The following is a 15855-nucleotide window of genomic DNA, read 5'->3' as shown; positions in this document are numbered from 1 at the left end:
GACATTATTAATGTATTTATGATATTATTATATTACAATATGTTGAATTTATTCCTGTGATATTAATATTAATATAATTATTGTTTTTGTACCGTTTTCATCTGACAGGAAGCCTCTTCCTCCTCAGTGGGACAAAATTCGATCAATATGACCTCAGAAAACAGCGGGTGGCGAAAATAATTTCTGGAAGTTCTTGGCTGGGATGCTGACTTGTTAAAAACACATCCTTTATATAGTTAAAAAGTTCAAATCGGCTTCATGTGCAGGTGTCGCACTGTGAGTATCATGTTACGTTACTGAATTGGTAGAGTTTATTTTATGTATAACACCTTTTTACAAGGATATACGGTGTGAGGGCCTACTGTATGATGTGAATGTAAAACTCAACATATCTTTTTTATTCAGGCAAGGCAAGTTCATTTGTAGAGCACAATTTGTACACAAGGCAATTCAAAGTGGATTTACCCTTAAATACCACTGTGAACCTTAATGTACCATATCAAACCTTATGCCTACACAGACATATTATACAACTATAACATGCTCCAGACCACAGAACCCAGTTAGGCATGAAAAAGTGTGTGTGTTTTGGGTAATTGATAAAAAAGAAAGATAAAAAAAAAACTCAAATAAATCTATATTTACAACTTGGGATCCCGTTGTCTGAATGCTTCCCTGTAGCGGAAAAAACTTCCATCTCAAAGCTTCTGTGTCTTTTTTGAGAACCTGAAATGTTTTCAGCATGTGGACAAACATACCTAATAAGCTTCTGAATCTCTGGTGAGACTGGAGTAATTTAGCTGCAAACCTTGAACAGGTATATAAACAGGATGCATCTTATTACTGAATTCAATTCAATGTCTAAAGTGACCAAGTTTTGAAATATGCCTTGACAAGGGGAGAAAAAAAAGGCTTTATTAGGAAAAGGAAAAGTTAATTGCATGCTGGCAAAATGGCATACTTTATTTTTATATTGCCAGATTTTTCTGCTGTAACTAGTCACAAAGTAAAACTAAAGCACAAACTAAAGTTCTAAAAAGTGTTACACAGTTTGATTGAATTTAAACATCCAAGCTGCTTTACTACAGCAAATAAGAAGTAGGCCAGTGAATGTTTCTTGAATAATTTTGTTGAACTGCGTCATCAAAAAGATCAAAAACATTTTTGGAGATTTGTTCTGCTTTGGTCATTTAAAACATTTCTAAAAGAAAACATCACCTGCAGAAATTGGCAAAAAAAAAACCCAAAACACACGAAGTTCAACTGTTATCATGTGTTATCAGATGGCCCCTTTTCAACCCTCTCCGATTTCCAGCAAAGGGGCGGCTTTCATCAGGAGCTGGAATTGGCTCTCTCTTTGTAGGTTTTGATCAAACCCACCACGGCTTGTATTTAATAGTCCAACAAGCGAGCAAAATTCCACAGAACATTGATTGCAGTTGATCAGCACCTCGGGTTGTCAAGCCTGCATTTTTGAAGAGGAAACTGAAAGAAGAGAGGAAAACAGAAGAAAATAAAAAGATGGGAGTCGCTGACTTTGGGATACTGCTTCTGGCTTGTTTATCAATGTGTCATGCAGCACCTATCGTCCTTCCAAGAATCTCGTTTGAGATCGAAGGCCTCGCCAAGGTAACGTTGGTATGAATATTAGCAGCAAATAGTCACTAGGGAAAATTCCTAAATAAATCTTCTCTTTGCATCAGGGATACCTCTCTGAGTTCTATGGTGGTGTCGAGTCACAGGGCCCCTTGATGCTGAGTCTGACCGCCAGCAATGACTCGTTCAGCCTGCGTCTCCGTGCCATGCAGGCTTTCTTTGGCCTAGAGGTAATGATGGTGAATGAAGTATTTCACTTCTAAGAGTACTCATCATTTGGGTGAGCTGTGATGAAATGTTAAAGGCTGACCTTTTGTTTAAGTACACTCGGTATTCACATGGATTTGTGTGAAAGTATTCCAACAATCTCTGTGCTGACCCTCACATCAGGTGACAGGTGCTCTAGATAACAACACCTTGGAGGTGATGAAGACACCGAGGTGTGGTGTGCCAGATGTCATTAAATTTGAACACATATCTGGGAAACCCAAATGGCATAAACAGCTAATTACATACAGGTAAGTAGTCTATTGTCATTAGTAAAACCATATTGTTGTACTTCAGGTCACTCAATTGTGCAAATATGACAATACTAATAAAGCTGGTGGTAATGATGTGACTTGAACAGGATCACTCAGTATACTCCGGATCTGACCCAGAGTCAGGTGGATGCAACTATTGCTCACGCCTTCCGGCTTTACAGTGATGTAATCCCACTGGATTTCAAACAGGTCTACAGTGGTACCGCAGACATCATGATCCTCTTCCAGAGTTCTTGTGAGTGTAGATGAAACGCTTATCTTGGGATCAAGCTACAACATCTATCTCAAAATTTGTGTTGGGATGCTGTATAAAATGCACACTAAAACAAAATGCAATGATTTGAAAATATCACACACCGATGTGTACGCATATATTTAATCAAAATAGAACATGAAAACCTGTTAAAAACAGAGAGTGAAACATTTTATTACTTCATGAAAAGTAAATAGCTCATCTTGAATTTTGAAGGTCTCAAAAACACCTTTCAAAAAGTTTGAAAAGATGTTGTCAGGTTGGAAGCATATGTTGTTCGCTATGATGGTGCGCTTCTATATGTGCAAGTTGCCACTGAATAGAATAGAATAGAATAGAATAGAATAGAATAGAATAGAATAGAACAGAAAATACTTTATTCATTGACACCCATTTTGATAATCAACATTTGTTGTGAATAAAATATCGTTTTATGAGATTTGCTAATCATTGCATTCTGTTTTGATCTACATAAGGCTCCCACATTTCTTTGGAACTGGGGTTATAAAACAATCAAACTTCAAATTTTTCAGTGTATTCTGAAGCAAAATACAATGCAAATAAAGCTGTCTTAAACATGATTTGTCCTGTTGTAGATCATGGGGACATGGAACCTTTTGATGGGCCATTTGGGCAGTTGGCTCATGCTTATCCTCCAGGACCGGGTATTGGAGGGGACTCACACTTTGATGAGGATGAAACCTGGACTCTAACCCAGCATGGTAAATATATTCCACCGTGTTATTTTAGTATAGTTGTAGTTGATGCATGTGTATGTAATGTGTATAATCTGAGTTTATTATCTCTATGGTTGCTTTCAGGCACTAATCTGCTGCTGGTGGCAGCCCATGAGTTCGGCCATGCTCTGGGCCTGGACCACTCGCGTGACAGAAATGCACTGATGTTTCCCACCTATCAGTATGTCAACACAGACGGATACAGGCTGCCAGATGATGATAGACGTGGGGTTCAAGCACTTTATGGTAAATAGAGATAGCAGATTCCATGTACTGATTTAAACATGGTGTCTGATGGAAAAGAAGACTTTCTATCACTTATGATTCAAGTAAGTTCAATTCAATTCAATTCAATTTTATTTATATAGCGCCAGATTACAACAATTGTCATCTCAAGGCACTTAAGTAATATAGTCCAATTCAAGCCAATTGGAATTCAATTCATTGTAATCATAATCCAATTAATTCATATAGAGCCAATTCAAAAAACAATATCCTAGCTAAGGAAACCAACAGATTGCACCGAAACTAGTCTTCAGTCCAATCTCCCATCCTGAGCGTGCCTGTGGAAAGGAACGACTCCCTTTTAACAGGAAGAAACCTCTGGCACAACCAGACTCGGGAAGGGTGGCCATCCGCCTCGACCAGCTGGGGTTTGAGAAAAGACAGAAAAGAGGGAAAAGAGGGGGGAAAAACACCATAACCACAATAATGTCACATGTACATAATATCATTTGAGAAATTAAACAGGGGGAAAAAGACAGCAAAGTGAGGAAAGGTGTGACAGATGAGGTCCCCCAGCAGTCTAAGCCTATAGCAGCTTAACTATAGGATGTTTCAGGATTACCTGAGCCATCCCTAACTATAAGCTTTATCAAAAAGGAAAGTTTTAAGCCGAATCTTAAAAGTGGAAAGGGTGTCTGCTTCCCGGACATTTACTGGCAGCTTATTCCACAAGAGAGGGGCCTGATAACTGAAGGCTCTACCTCCCATTCTACTTTTAGAAACTCTGGGAACAACAAGTAAACCTGCAGTTTGGGAGCGAAGTGCTCTGTTAGGAAAATATCTTACAATGAGATCTTTAAGATATGATGGAGCTCGGTCATTAAGAGCTTTATATGTGAGGAGAAGAATCTTAAATTCTATTCTGAATTTAACAGGGAGCCAATGAAGAGAAGCTAAAACTGGAGAAACATGATCTCTCCTGTTAGTTTGCATCAGAACTCTGGCTGCAGCATTTTGGATCAGCTGGAGGCTTTTCAGACAATATGTGGGACAGCCCAATAATAAGGAATTACAGTAGTCCAATCTTAAGTAACACGAGTTCAAGGCTTAAAGGGGAAGTTTTTTTTTTTTTTTTTAAACCTTTTTAAACCTTTTAGACGAATGAATGAATGAAAGAAAGCGTACTATTGCACTGTTAGTTCAGAGCTGTTATGTTGTTGTTATTGGCGGCTATTGGGGAGCTTATCGGGGGCTTTCTACACACGTACCTAGTGGAGTGAATGAGCTGTGCTGCAGCGGCACGCGTTGATGAAGTCATCCTAGTAGACGTGTGTGTAGAAAGCCCCCGATAGCCCCGGATAACAACAACATGGCAGCTATGAACTAACAGTGCAATAGTATGCAATCATTCATTTATTCGTCTTAAAGTATTGGTCAAATAAAGACAGATAATGCCTTATTTAGAGGCTGTATTATCAAAGCCCCGTTCACTCCCATTATAAGTGTATATGCGGATCTCGAGTAATCTAAATATCTTCCGAAGGACACCGACTTTCACCAAACTGTTATCGATGAGTAGATGGACATATTTTATGCCAGAAATAAGGTCCAGGTTTAAAAATAATTTGTTTGATTTTACTTCTTCACTTTTCAGGCACGCGCACACAAGTCCCCACAACACAACCAAGATTCGAATGGCCTACTGGTCCGGATTCTGGACCAGGTTTTGAACCAGGTTTGGGACCAGGTTTTGAACCAGGTTTGGGACCAGGTTTTGGACCAGGTTTTGAACCAGGTTTGGGACCAGGTTTTGAACCAGGTTTGGGACCAGGTTCTGGACCAGGTTTTGAACCAGGTTTGGGACCAGGTTTTGAACCAGGTTTGGGACCAGGTTTTGGACCAGGTTTTGTACCACAACCAGAGAATCCAATCCCTTTGCCCAACCCACAAGATCAGCAATGCAGTCGTGAGCTGGGGTTTGATGCTGTTACCTCCATCTGGGGAGACCTATACTTCTTCAAAAATGGGTACATTATTAATCGGACATAGTGAGTAGAATTATGTGGAACATCAATCTTACGTCTTTTTTCATTTCAAACTAATGTATTACTAGATACTACTGGTGGAAAAGTTCTGGTGTTCCAGAAATCAGATTCTTTAAAGTGAGCACAACGTGGCCTCAAATCAGCTATGTGGATGCTGCCTTGGAAATCCCTCACAAGCAAGTGGTGTATCTCTTTCAAGGTAATGGTGATAGGGTTGGGATTAAACCTGATAAAACAAAAAACTGCCGATAAATTAAACGAGTTGAGTATTGGGAAGCTGTAGACGTATATACAAGATGTCACAACCTCCAGCTGTTTCTCTGCAGGGCATCAATACTGGGCCATCACGTCATACTCAAAGACACTAATGCCAGGCTATCCACAGCCTATCACCAACTTTGGTCTCCCCAGCTCAGTCAGAAAGGTGGATGCAGCCGTCTATGAAGGAACAATAAGAAGAGCTTTAATTTTTGTGAACGATAAATATTGGAGGTGAATGCTGGTTAAAATCGAGTTTTTATTTAGCTGTTAACGCAGCAATTAAAGAAATGAAAACCAGTAAGACACATCTATTAAGCACAGCAACTTAACTACAAAGCATTTCTAAGTGTTGCACATTTCTCAATTTCTTCACAGCTACGATGACAGCCTGAATCGAATTGACTTCGGATTCCCACGATACATCAGCCATGATTTTTCGAACATTGGCTCCAAAGTTGACGCAGCCTTTGAGAATTATGGTAAGAGATAACTACCTTGTCATATCACCAGAGTGGCTAAGCTACAAGAATCCTGTCCTGATAGAGCTTATTAGCATTTTCCAGATAACTGTTTGAGTTCAGCTCAAACAACCTAATTTAGATCAAAAGGTAAGCAAACAAACAAACAAAAAAAACTCAGCTGTGATCTATGCTCAGGGCTAAATGGTAGATGGGGTTAATAAACTTATGGCAGTGAAACAGCCAGTTGGCAAAGTGCCAGAAACCCAGCTATGTTTGATTCCTGGTGATTCTCCTTGTCTCTTAGAAAACAAGTAGCTAATATTTTACTATACCAACTTTGTCAGTAATACTATATGTACATTTTGTATTAGAACGTATAGATATATCAGTTTGCCTTTAAATGAAGTTTCCCAAATGAATACAAACTGAATCTCCCCTTCTACAGGATATATATACTTCGTAGATGGCCCCAGACAGAGTCAGTTCTACTTGCCATACAGAAGAGTGACGCGTGTGCTGTTCAACTACGAGTGGCTCAACTGTGACAATGTGTATGTAGGATCCAACGCCAATAACAATGATAATATTAACTACTACGATATTTCCAAAATACTTGAATATTTACTTCAATAAAGAAGCACCAGAACAGCAGTTCTGAACAGAACAACAGGTCTTGATGCTGTTCTCAGAAATAGACGTTCTTTCATAGATGTGTTTTGCAGCAAATTAATCTTTCATTGAATCAATTCTGTTGATAATCATTGACTAGAATAGGAATGCTGTTATTTTCTGTGTAGAACTTGCTGATACAAATTCTGAATGTGCAGACTTCGATGTTTACTCAATCATTTGATGATGCCAAGTTGCTCAATATTTGATGAAAAGTTGCCCTGTGAACAAATCCCTTCATTGCAAACAAACTTACTGTGTGCCCTCCAGTTATTTACTTGCTTCAGAATGTATGGAAACACACACACACAGACACACACATGTGGGAGACACATATCTGACTGAAGAATTTTACAGGTGTAGCATATTTGCAAATAGGCTGGGATTTTTCAAGTGTTTCGAGGGAGAGCAATATGCATGAGAGGGAGAATAAGGAAGTGTGATCTCAAATCCAAAATGCTTTTGGTAAAATATAGAAATATACCCTCAAACTTTAACCATAGCTACTAGGGATAAATCTGCAGGCTTTTGTTAGTTGCATACACTGACGAGAATGAAACAGTAACATATTGTAAATTATTGAATCCAATATAGTTCTGAACATGTCTGAAGTATTATGCTGTCAAACACTGATTTATTTTCCCTGGATGCTGCAATTTTAGAGTTAGGACCACAACGCTTGGTTAGCTACTTAGGAGGAGATCAAGCGTCGAAAAAGACATCTAACAGACTGCTGTTCTTAGAAACACGGATAAATCAAGGATTTTATAGTTCAGGGTTTCATGCGTCCCTAAAGATACTGGTTGGAGCACACAAGAGCACACGAGGAAGATAATCAAAAGCAGAAGATCTAAACTTTAGCAGGGGGTCTTTGAATAGTTGGTTTACCCCAATTATGGAAGCTGATATTTCAACTCTCAATTTTGGTTTGTATGCACTTTTTTTTTTTTTAAAGGTATGTATGTGTAAGTGAGACATCTGCTGCCTTCCAGTAGATTGTAGGTGAAGAGGTTTTTAATTTGCCGGCCAAGATGCCCGGCCAAGGCTCCGTCTAGCATTGACCAAATTTAAAGCACAGCACGGGCAGTTCAGAAACAATTCTGACTGAGTTAAAAGGTTTTTTAACAGACAAAGTAGTTTTTAAGACTGCATATTGCTAGTGGAATCGTGACTGGTTCTGAATGAGGGCTTTATAACAGGCAGCCGCTCTCCCATCGTCCTGGTACTGCGTACCATAGACATAAATATAATGTCTATGATGCGTACCGCTACTGAATCTTTTAGTGTTATAGTACCGTACCGACTTACTTTCACCCCTGACTGTATTACACAATGGATAAACCTCTTTCCAGAAATGGTGTTCCAATAAACTATATAACCCCCAGCACACTTTCAGCATTTCTTATTAGCAGTGTAACCCCGGTACAAAAACTGTTCGCAAGGAGGTTTGAGAATAACCCAGACCAGCACCGCAAATTAACCTCATTCTACGGAGGCAAACATTTTGGAAAGTCAGCAGATAAAACATGACCGTTTGCACAATTAAAACCACACTATGTGAATGAGAAAATGCATTTTTGTAATTTATGTGAACCACCTCGTTTTTTTGTTCATTCATTTTTATTCATCCGTTAGTTATAATTTTCTGGTGGTTTTACAAAACACGAATAAGACATCGCTGCTTAAATCAGAATTAAGGGGAGACTGGCACTTTTATTGCTTGCTATTATGACAGAATATTAAAAAAAACTTGGCAGTACTTCCAGTGCCCTAATAATTGTTTCTCCGTTAAACTCAAAGGAGCGCAGCTGTCCTCATTTCTGGCATCACCTGTGTATTTCTTGGCTGTTGGTCTGACATATTTAGTTATATCTATGCATACAAGATACCACTGGAATTACTTGGCAAAAAAGCTGAGATGAAGTTGAGAGAGGATAAACATAAGAGAGAGTGTTTGCAAGTAATAAAGTTTTCTTAAACAAAATTTTATGAAAGGATGATGCAGTAAATATGTATGAAGGTCCACACATATGCATAGAAATGAATATCAGGTGTGATATCAGGCGATGTCAAAATTTTAAGAACTGACATGTAAATAAAAAAAAAAATCACTATTTGCAGTGACTGACAAGAGGCTTCTCTAAACCTCAATTTAAGAGAATGTCAAGGCAAAACTCATAGCTAAAACACCGTCAAATGACTTTGACCAAAGTAGTGGCAAATTTCATACAGCTACAACAGTGGGGGAATATGGTATATGTGGTAATCCTGTCATCCAGTGGTTTGTTCTGTTTTTATTATTCATGGCGTGAGCAGTCATTATTGTTAAAAAATACCAAATTTAAAAGCCATGGAAGCAACTTTCTCTTCGATTATCTGGCATGTTCTGGGTCCAGAAAAGCCACTTATGGATGTTGTACGCTTAATTATTCTCTAAGGGACAGATAAATGGCTGTTAATGGCTTGTTAATGGCATGTTCTACATTCGAATAGGGATTACATTTACCCAGATTTTTTTTAACCAGCAGATAGCTCAGCTTTAATATCAAGAATGAAAATGAGACCATTTCATCACAAACTAAATATATTTAATTGTATTTTTACAAACTTGCAGAGAAGCTAACTTATATTTGCTTCAGTTAGGTCAGCAAGTCTTTTATATATGCACCACTTTTAACAACACTTTCATTTAAGAGTGCTAAATGTTCATTTCACCACTTTTCTTAAAGCACGTTAGTTTTATTTTGTAAATTTTACAAAGACTAAACCGGACATCCTGTAGTCCTCACGGCTATAATGCTCGCTGAAACCCATACTATTTATTACTCCATTCGTTCCTGAATTCATAACATAAACAGACGGTTATGGTTTATTTTTATTCCAACGTATTATGCTACCAAATTTAAATGTGTGTATGGTGTAGTCTCTATAACCGTCTGCTTTGCTGCTTATTGTCACCCATTTAGGCAAGACAGATATAAACAACGCCATGACGAAGACAAAGGTTCCGCTTGACACGGAAACTAACTGTAAGGAGCACGAATTGAAATAACCGTTTGTTGCATTGCCGCAGGTACTTGTCTTTCTTCCAGCAAACTAAGCCATTACTCTATTTTTATTTATTTTTTTGTTATTCGGAGCTGAAAGCAGATATGAAGTCGTACATTCAAACGGAACTTAGTGTTAGCTGTATGTAGCGTTTTAATGTTACCGAGTGTGTGTGCTGCCGACAGCCAGATAACAACGTTCTTGTCAACTTCTCTACTCTCAGGGCAGCTCGTCCCTGTCGTTCATGGAGTCACTCAACACGTTTGAATCTGAGATGGAGCCCGACGGGCAGGGGAATTACTCTCTGTTTCCTGCTTTGGACAACATTGCAAGTCTGTCTGGGACTGCTGAGACTCTGGAGAGGTTGTTCAAAAATGATGTGATCCTACAGCACAGCCCTTTGCAGGGTTTAAATTATATTAATTATTAAAACTGTTGACTCATTGTCTACAAATATTAAGGTCCCAGCATAGATCCATTCATATAGAGTACTGCTACATCAGCATTTTACAACTTGGGGCCATGTAAATGCATCCAAATTTAAACTGTAGCAGGATGCGGTAATTTTCTTTTGGCTGGTTTTTGGCTGGTTCATATAATTTCATGTACACACGCTTGATGCAGCTTCGCAGTTATTGTTATCAATTGTGGATATAAAAAGTGCTCTAAGTTGTGGCGGTATCATGTTTAATTTTTCCTTCTGCAGTGAACCTTCCAGTGATATTGCAGAGAAACCGAACCTCACATGGCTCGATGCTGCACAGGTATCTTCCACGTGTGCGTCACACTGTAAACTTATCTGGAGCTTCATGCGCCATCTGCTGCTGCAAGCTTTTTATTTGCAATTTTTTTTTGAGTGTGTGTTGTCATGCGTGTTTTGTGCTCCTTTCGGGCAGATTGTGTTGGAGGAGGCCGGGCGACCCATGCACATAAAAGAGATCAAACAGAGAATCATCGACAGGGGACTTGTTCAATCCAAGTACGGCTGACAAAATGGGGATTTTCTTTTTTTCTTTCGAAACTTTGCACATTTCTAATTTCCACATTTGATGATGTTAGAATGCATTAGTCTCTCTGTGTCACCAGAAGGTGGCGTTGTGTGTTGCTTTCTGGATAGTCATTTAGAATTTGTGAATCTATGCAGAGTCTCTGCTTACTTTAATATTCTCTCCTCTACAGCGCAAAATCAAGCCTGGAGGCTGTCATGTACCGTGAGGTAAGGATGGTGTTTGAGACTGAGGCTGACGGCAACCTCTGCTGTCGAGTCTAACACTCCTAATCACTCCTTCTTTTGTGAAGTGGACCTATTACACGTGTCATCTGTATTTGTGTCTTTTGATTTCTCCATGTTTTGCCATTCTGCCTCTTTAATCTTATTTTATTATTTCTTAAAAGGACACAGACATCTCTTAGGTGTGATTGAATCAAAGGGAGCCTTAAATCAGTGGAATTTGACCCCCAGCTTTGGGAATGAAACGTAGCTTTTTCAAAGCCCTGTGCATTTGGCCTCAGTCTCACATTATGTTTCAGACACAAAAAGGCAGCAGGAGATTCAAGAGGATTGAAAACAGAAACGGAGTCTTTGCACTGCTGGTGAGTCATCTGGGATACTAATACCACTTTCATCCAAACGTTGAGTAAACATTTTACGGGATACCGAAAATTCGCTTGACTTTCTTGTCATTTTTTTGAGTACGGAGGCCCTGCTGCAAACTTGAGATCTATGCCCAGGTCTTAAGCAGGATATACATTAGTATTACAAGACTGTTATACCACATAAACAGCATTACTTTTCAGCATCATTATGCAGCAGGTGTAGTGTTTTTCTTGTGGAGATGCAGTGCTGTCTGACTAATACTGGAGCCATGTTGGGTAACTGGTTGCGACTAATAAATCCAACAAAGACAGATTTTTGACGGGCTCTGTTTTAAAGTGTGTCGTTGGAAACATTCCCAGATCAGTTCCGACATGGATTTTAAAGCTTTAAAAAAATCTTTCAATTTTTTTTGACGTTTTCAACAACCTAAGCACGTTTAGTTTTTGGGGGACTTCCGTTGTGTGTCACACAGTGGAACCTTGCATCCGTGTTGTATTGGTTTTGTTTATTTATCTGTTTTGTCTACATTTCACCACTCTGAGGGCGATGCGAGCATCATGTTCCGTTACTCTGAACACAACTCTGTTTTTGTCCTCCTTCTGCCTCCTCACAGAGTGACGAGGAACGACAACAGGCCCTGCAGGCCTTCTCTGCCCAGGCTTTCCTCGGCTCACCCCAGCAGAATACCGGCTCCAGCTCCAGCTCTGGTACCTCGGTAACTGGTCTCCTGTCCTCTGAGCATAAACCAAAGGTGAAGAGGGGTCCACGAAAAAACCAGAACGAAAAGTACAGACTTAAGTACTTGAGGCTGCGCAAAACTGCTCGTGCCATGATATTTGTAAGTAGCACATGTATTCAGGAAGAAAAAAGCCATTGTTTCACATCTGCACATATGGAATGACTAAATTGAATTTGTATTTGCTGTTTTACCCTCAGGAGAACGCAGCTCTCTGTGATGAAGTTGCTCACTTAGAAGAGAAGTTTCTGAGAGCGAAGGAGGAGCGCAGGTGAGTACAAACGCCCGAGCAGCACTGGTGATTCCCGTAATGTTCTACAATTATTTTAGCTAACCGCTACAGTGTTTAGCAAGGACCAACCATGTCTTTGGACATGCTATTTTATTAAAGTAAAATCTTTGCAGATTTTTCATACCAGGAGACCCTTTTTTTTCTTTTTTTGAATTTAATTTCCAGGTTCTTACTGAAGTCGTTGTTGCAGTACCAGTCTCTCTCAGAGGGAGACTTACTGCCTACGCCCTGCTCGAGCGCCCTTCCGCCCGTGCCATCTGCGGCGTTGACATCAGGACCTGCGGGAGCTTCAAGCCTGTCCGCGGCCCACAGCCTCACATCGTCGGTTTTGGCAGGAGAGGAAGCACAGCTCAAAAAACCCAAGAAGGAGAGGAAAGAGCGAGGAAGGGAAAACGGAAAAGAAGAACGTAAGTTTGAATACAAGCGCAAGAGATTAGCGTGGCTCGGTGTGGATGAATGGTCTGAAATTGTGCTTCTAGTTCCAAAGAAGATGTCAAAGAAGAGGAAACTCGCTGACGGGTCACGGAAGCTGGTGCAGCCCATCCCCCTGGACTCGTCCGGCCGTCCCGTGTTTCCTATCGTACTGGGAGGTTTAACAGTCTACAGCCTGGGAGAGGTCAGCATCTGAGACCACTCTTAGCGTAGAGCTGGGACTTTCATCTTGTCGTTCAGTCATATTGTTCTGATCACCTAAACTATCATAAATGGGGAGTCATGGTGCAAAATAAAAGATGTATATTAAATCCATTCTGAAACAACTGAGTGCATTTCTCCGTCTTTTCTCCAGATCATCACAGACAGAATGCTGTTCCACGACGAGTGTGCAATCTACCCGGTGGGCTTCTGCAGCACGCGCTTCTTCGCCAGCATGAAAAACCCTGAACAGCAGTGTCTCTACACCTGCCAAATCAAGGATGGGGGGACAGGTCCACAGGTACATGCCCGCCCACACACAGGTGTGGCTTTTTGCAGCCTTGTGTGTACGAATTGAATTGATTTAGCACACATGGGGTTCAGTTTTCAGGATGCATTAGTTGAAACATTTTCAAACGCCCCCCTGTCCCCCATCTCTAGTTTGAGATTGTACCCGAAGAGGATCCTCAGAATGCCATCGTGGCCTCCTCTGCTCTGACGTGCCATTCAAATCTACTGAAGGCCATCGCATCTAACAGGTACTGGACTGATCAGTCTTATATTGCATAAACTTCAACATTTTAGCGTTATTTTTGCAAAAGGCAACTATTTTTACACTGCAAGACATCATTTCTGACATAACCTCTGAGCTAAGTCGGTTGTATTTGGCAGTTTTTCAACATAATCCCACACTTTCCTCCCTTAGTTCCAAGTCCGTAGCACCCATTGTGCCATCGGGGGCGGATTTCTTCGGCTTTTCTCACCCCACAATCCAGAATCTCACCCAGAGCTGTCCTGGAGCTCGCAAATGTAGCAAGTAAATATCCACACAGCATGCACTTTGAATTTTATCTTTATTTGCAATTGTCAGTGAAGATGAACACGGTATCGTCTTTTATACACTGTCAGTGAAACTTGTTGTTGTAAGCAACAGCTCTCCTGGTAATCTGCTTGTCCAGCTGTATTTAACTGATTTCTAAGGCTAACTCTCTTTTCGACATCCACACGGGATGTGATGGGACAGCAGGCGAGCTTTACAGATGGTTCATGAATTTTTAAGTCCATATTTTCAGACCGAACACCTTTTTCCAAGCTGTTGCACACTGGCACTAAACTCTCATACCGCAGTGAAAATCCTCTTCCGTTGTGCAGTCACTTTAAATCCCCTTATGTTGTTATGCAAGCTGGACTCTAAATCACGGGGAACGATGACATTTTCGACTTCTTAACCTGTTCTTTTCGTGGTGTTTTGCTTTCACTTGGTTTATTTAGCTACAGATGGGTCCGGTTTGAGGTGTGTCGTCCTGGTGATGGCCAGGTCCCTCACAGCTTGTCGGAGGATGACGTCTCGGTCAACTTTGAAGCCTATCAGAGACACCAACGCTTTGATGGGAACATCAAGACGGAGCACATCACAGGTTTTTTTTTTATTGACAACATACACTGCATGGCCCAAAAAAACAACAAAAAAAAAGTCTTGTTAGTAGCTGTGATGACATCTCATGCTACCTGAACCGCTCTTTCACAATTTGAGCCCCACAGTTTGGTATTGTGATCTTGGACAATGCCTGTGCCATCAGAGAGACCAAAATATATTCATGGGATAACCTAGTGATTCAATTGACTTCAGTTCCTGGGCACATAATGTTGCTAAATATAGACTTTATCAATTCCAGATCATCCTATCGCCTCTACAAGCTTGTATTAGCCTTGTAGGCATAAGGCATGATGGGTTTAGTAATTCTTCTTACCCATATGCACCCATCAGAGTGGAGTCTCACCTTTTTGCTCCCTTGCAAATTGAGGCTTTTTGTTTTTCCAGAGATATGTGGCCTTCTTAAGATGTTTTCTCTCAGTACCACGACTTTTCATTGCATTTGCAGTCAATGGTTCACCACTACCCTTCCAGGCTTTAATAATGTGTTGAATAGTTTTTAACCCAGTTTTAGTATTTTTAGCTCTCTTTATCTCTTTAGTTTATTTGCTTGAGGCTAAACTGCTTACAGTATTGCTAGCAGGCCACAGGTTAGAGTCCCTCATTTGGGACAAATAATAAACTTTGTAGTGTTCCTCAGCAAATGCTGTTTGGATGTCTGATCAAAGCTGTGGAGGTGCTCAGTTGTACTTAATTCTTCGTGTGTGTGTGTGTGCGCGCGTGCAAACGCCACCAAGTGCTCCTCCAGGCTTATGGTCAGAAAAAAGTAACATAAATGGAAGTGGATATGTTGGCTGAAAAGTTCCTTTTCTCACATAACAGGAGTCACAGATGTTATAACTTCAAAGTATTGCCAGAATACCTGCTTTTGTCGGCTTTATGCATGTTGTGAAGCTGACCTGATGCATCAGTGACCCTTCTATCTCCATCTCTCCACAGCACAGACACCACAATCTCCTAGCTCCTCTCATCAGCACCACCTGACCTCACCCACCATGAAGCCCTCAACCTCTTATTTCAGCTCCTGAGATTCCGGTCATGGGATCCTGGGATATCGAGGCCATACCTAACTTACAGCACCCCCCCCCCCCCCCCCCCCCCTACAGGGTTGTTTCTTCCCAATTCTTTTTCTAAGTAGGTTAACATGCGCTTGAAAACTGAAGCGCATGTTAAGGTAACTCTGGTCTGTTGTTGATCATGTCATCTTTTAGGAAGCCTCAGACTGCATTGACAGAGTTCATGCTGCTTTATATCGATGGTGTATGTTGCTTAGCACATTAAAATTCATTCATAACATGCCAATAATAAACCTGTTGTTTATTTAA

At 40.4% G+C, this 15855-nt stretch overlaps 3 protein-coding genes across 6 annotated transcripts in view; 2 read left to right on the top strand and 1 right to left on the bottom strand.

Moving 5' to 3' along the window:
- The window catches only part of LOC140314580 (beta-galactosidase-1-like protein 2), a 363608-nt gene that overhangs the window by 150433 nt on the left and 197320 nt on the right, over nucleotides 1-15855 (bottom strand). The window lies entirely within an intron of this gene.
- LOC140314568 (collagenase 3-like) lies at nucleotides 1417-7040 on the top strand. Of its 2 annotated transcripts, none has more exons than XM_072392859.1 (12): nucleotides 1417-1629; nucleotides 1704-1826; nucleotides 1987-2114; nucleotides 2225-2373; nucleotides 2988-3113; nucleotides 3213-3374; nucleotides 5008-5100; nucleotides 5245-5380; nucleotides 5467-5597; nucleotides 5725-5890; nucleotides 6035-6138; nucleotides 6566-7040. In XM_072392859.1, exons 1-12 carry the CDS (start codon nucleotides 1522-1524, stop codon nucleotides 6751-6753), a joined length of 1614 nt encoding a protein of 537 aa, XP_072248960.1. In that variant the 5' UTR covers nucleotides 1417-1521; the 3' UTR covers nucleotides 6754-7040. The 2 variants fall into 2 exon arrangements, with proteins under 2 accessions (XP_072248960.1, XP_072248959.1); XM_072392858.1 differs by having other exon boundaries at nucleotides 5008-5112.
- On the top strand, nucleotides 9580-15839 carry tbrg1 (transforming growth factor beta regulator 1). 3 transcript variants are annotated; one of them, XM_072392861.1, is made up of 15 exons: nucleotides 9581-9818; nucleotides 10061-10200; nucleotides 10544-10601; nucleotides 10734-10816; nucleotides 11017-11053; nucleotides 11368-11430; nucleotides 12048-12272; nucleotides 12371-12441; nucleotides 12628-12869; nucleotides 12942-13078; nucleotides 13250-13396; nucleotides 13537-13634; nucleotides 13802-13912; nucleotides 14368-14513; nucleotides 15470-15839. In XM_072392861.1, exons 2-15 carry the CDS (start codon nucleotides 10082-10084, stop codon nucleotides 15556-15558), a joined length of 1626 nt encoding a protein of 541 aa, XP_072248962.1. In that variant the 5' UTR covers nucleotides 9581-9818; nucleotides 10061-10081; the 3' UTR covers nucleotides 15559-15839. The 3 variants fall into 3 exon arrangements, with proteins under 3 accessions (XP_072248963.1, XP_072248962.1, XP_072248961.1); XM_072392860.1 differs by having other exon boundaries at nucleotides 9581-9862; XM_072392862.1 differs by lacking the exon at nucleotides 11368-11430 and having other exon boundaries at nucleotides 9580-9862.

This window comes from Leuresthes tenuis, unplaced genomic scaffold, assembly GCF_036924035.1.
Source record: "Leuresthes tenuis unplaced genomic scaffold, fLeuTen1.0.hap1 SCAF_9, whole genome shotgun sequence".
Classification (NCBI taxonomy): domain Eukaryota; kingdom Metazoa; phylum Chordata; class Actinopteri; order Atheriniformes; family Atherinopsidae; genus Leuresthes; species Leuresthes tenuis.
Note: the sequence above shows the minus strand (reverse complement) of the source record. Positions and strands in the feature narration are given on the sequence as shown.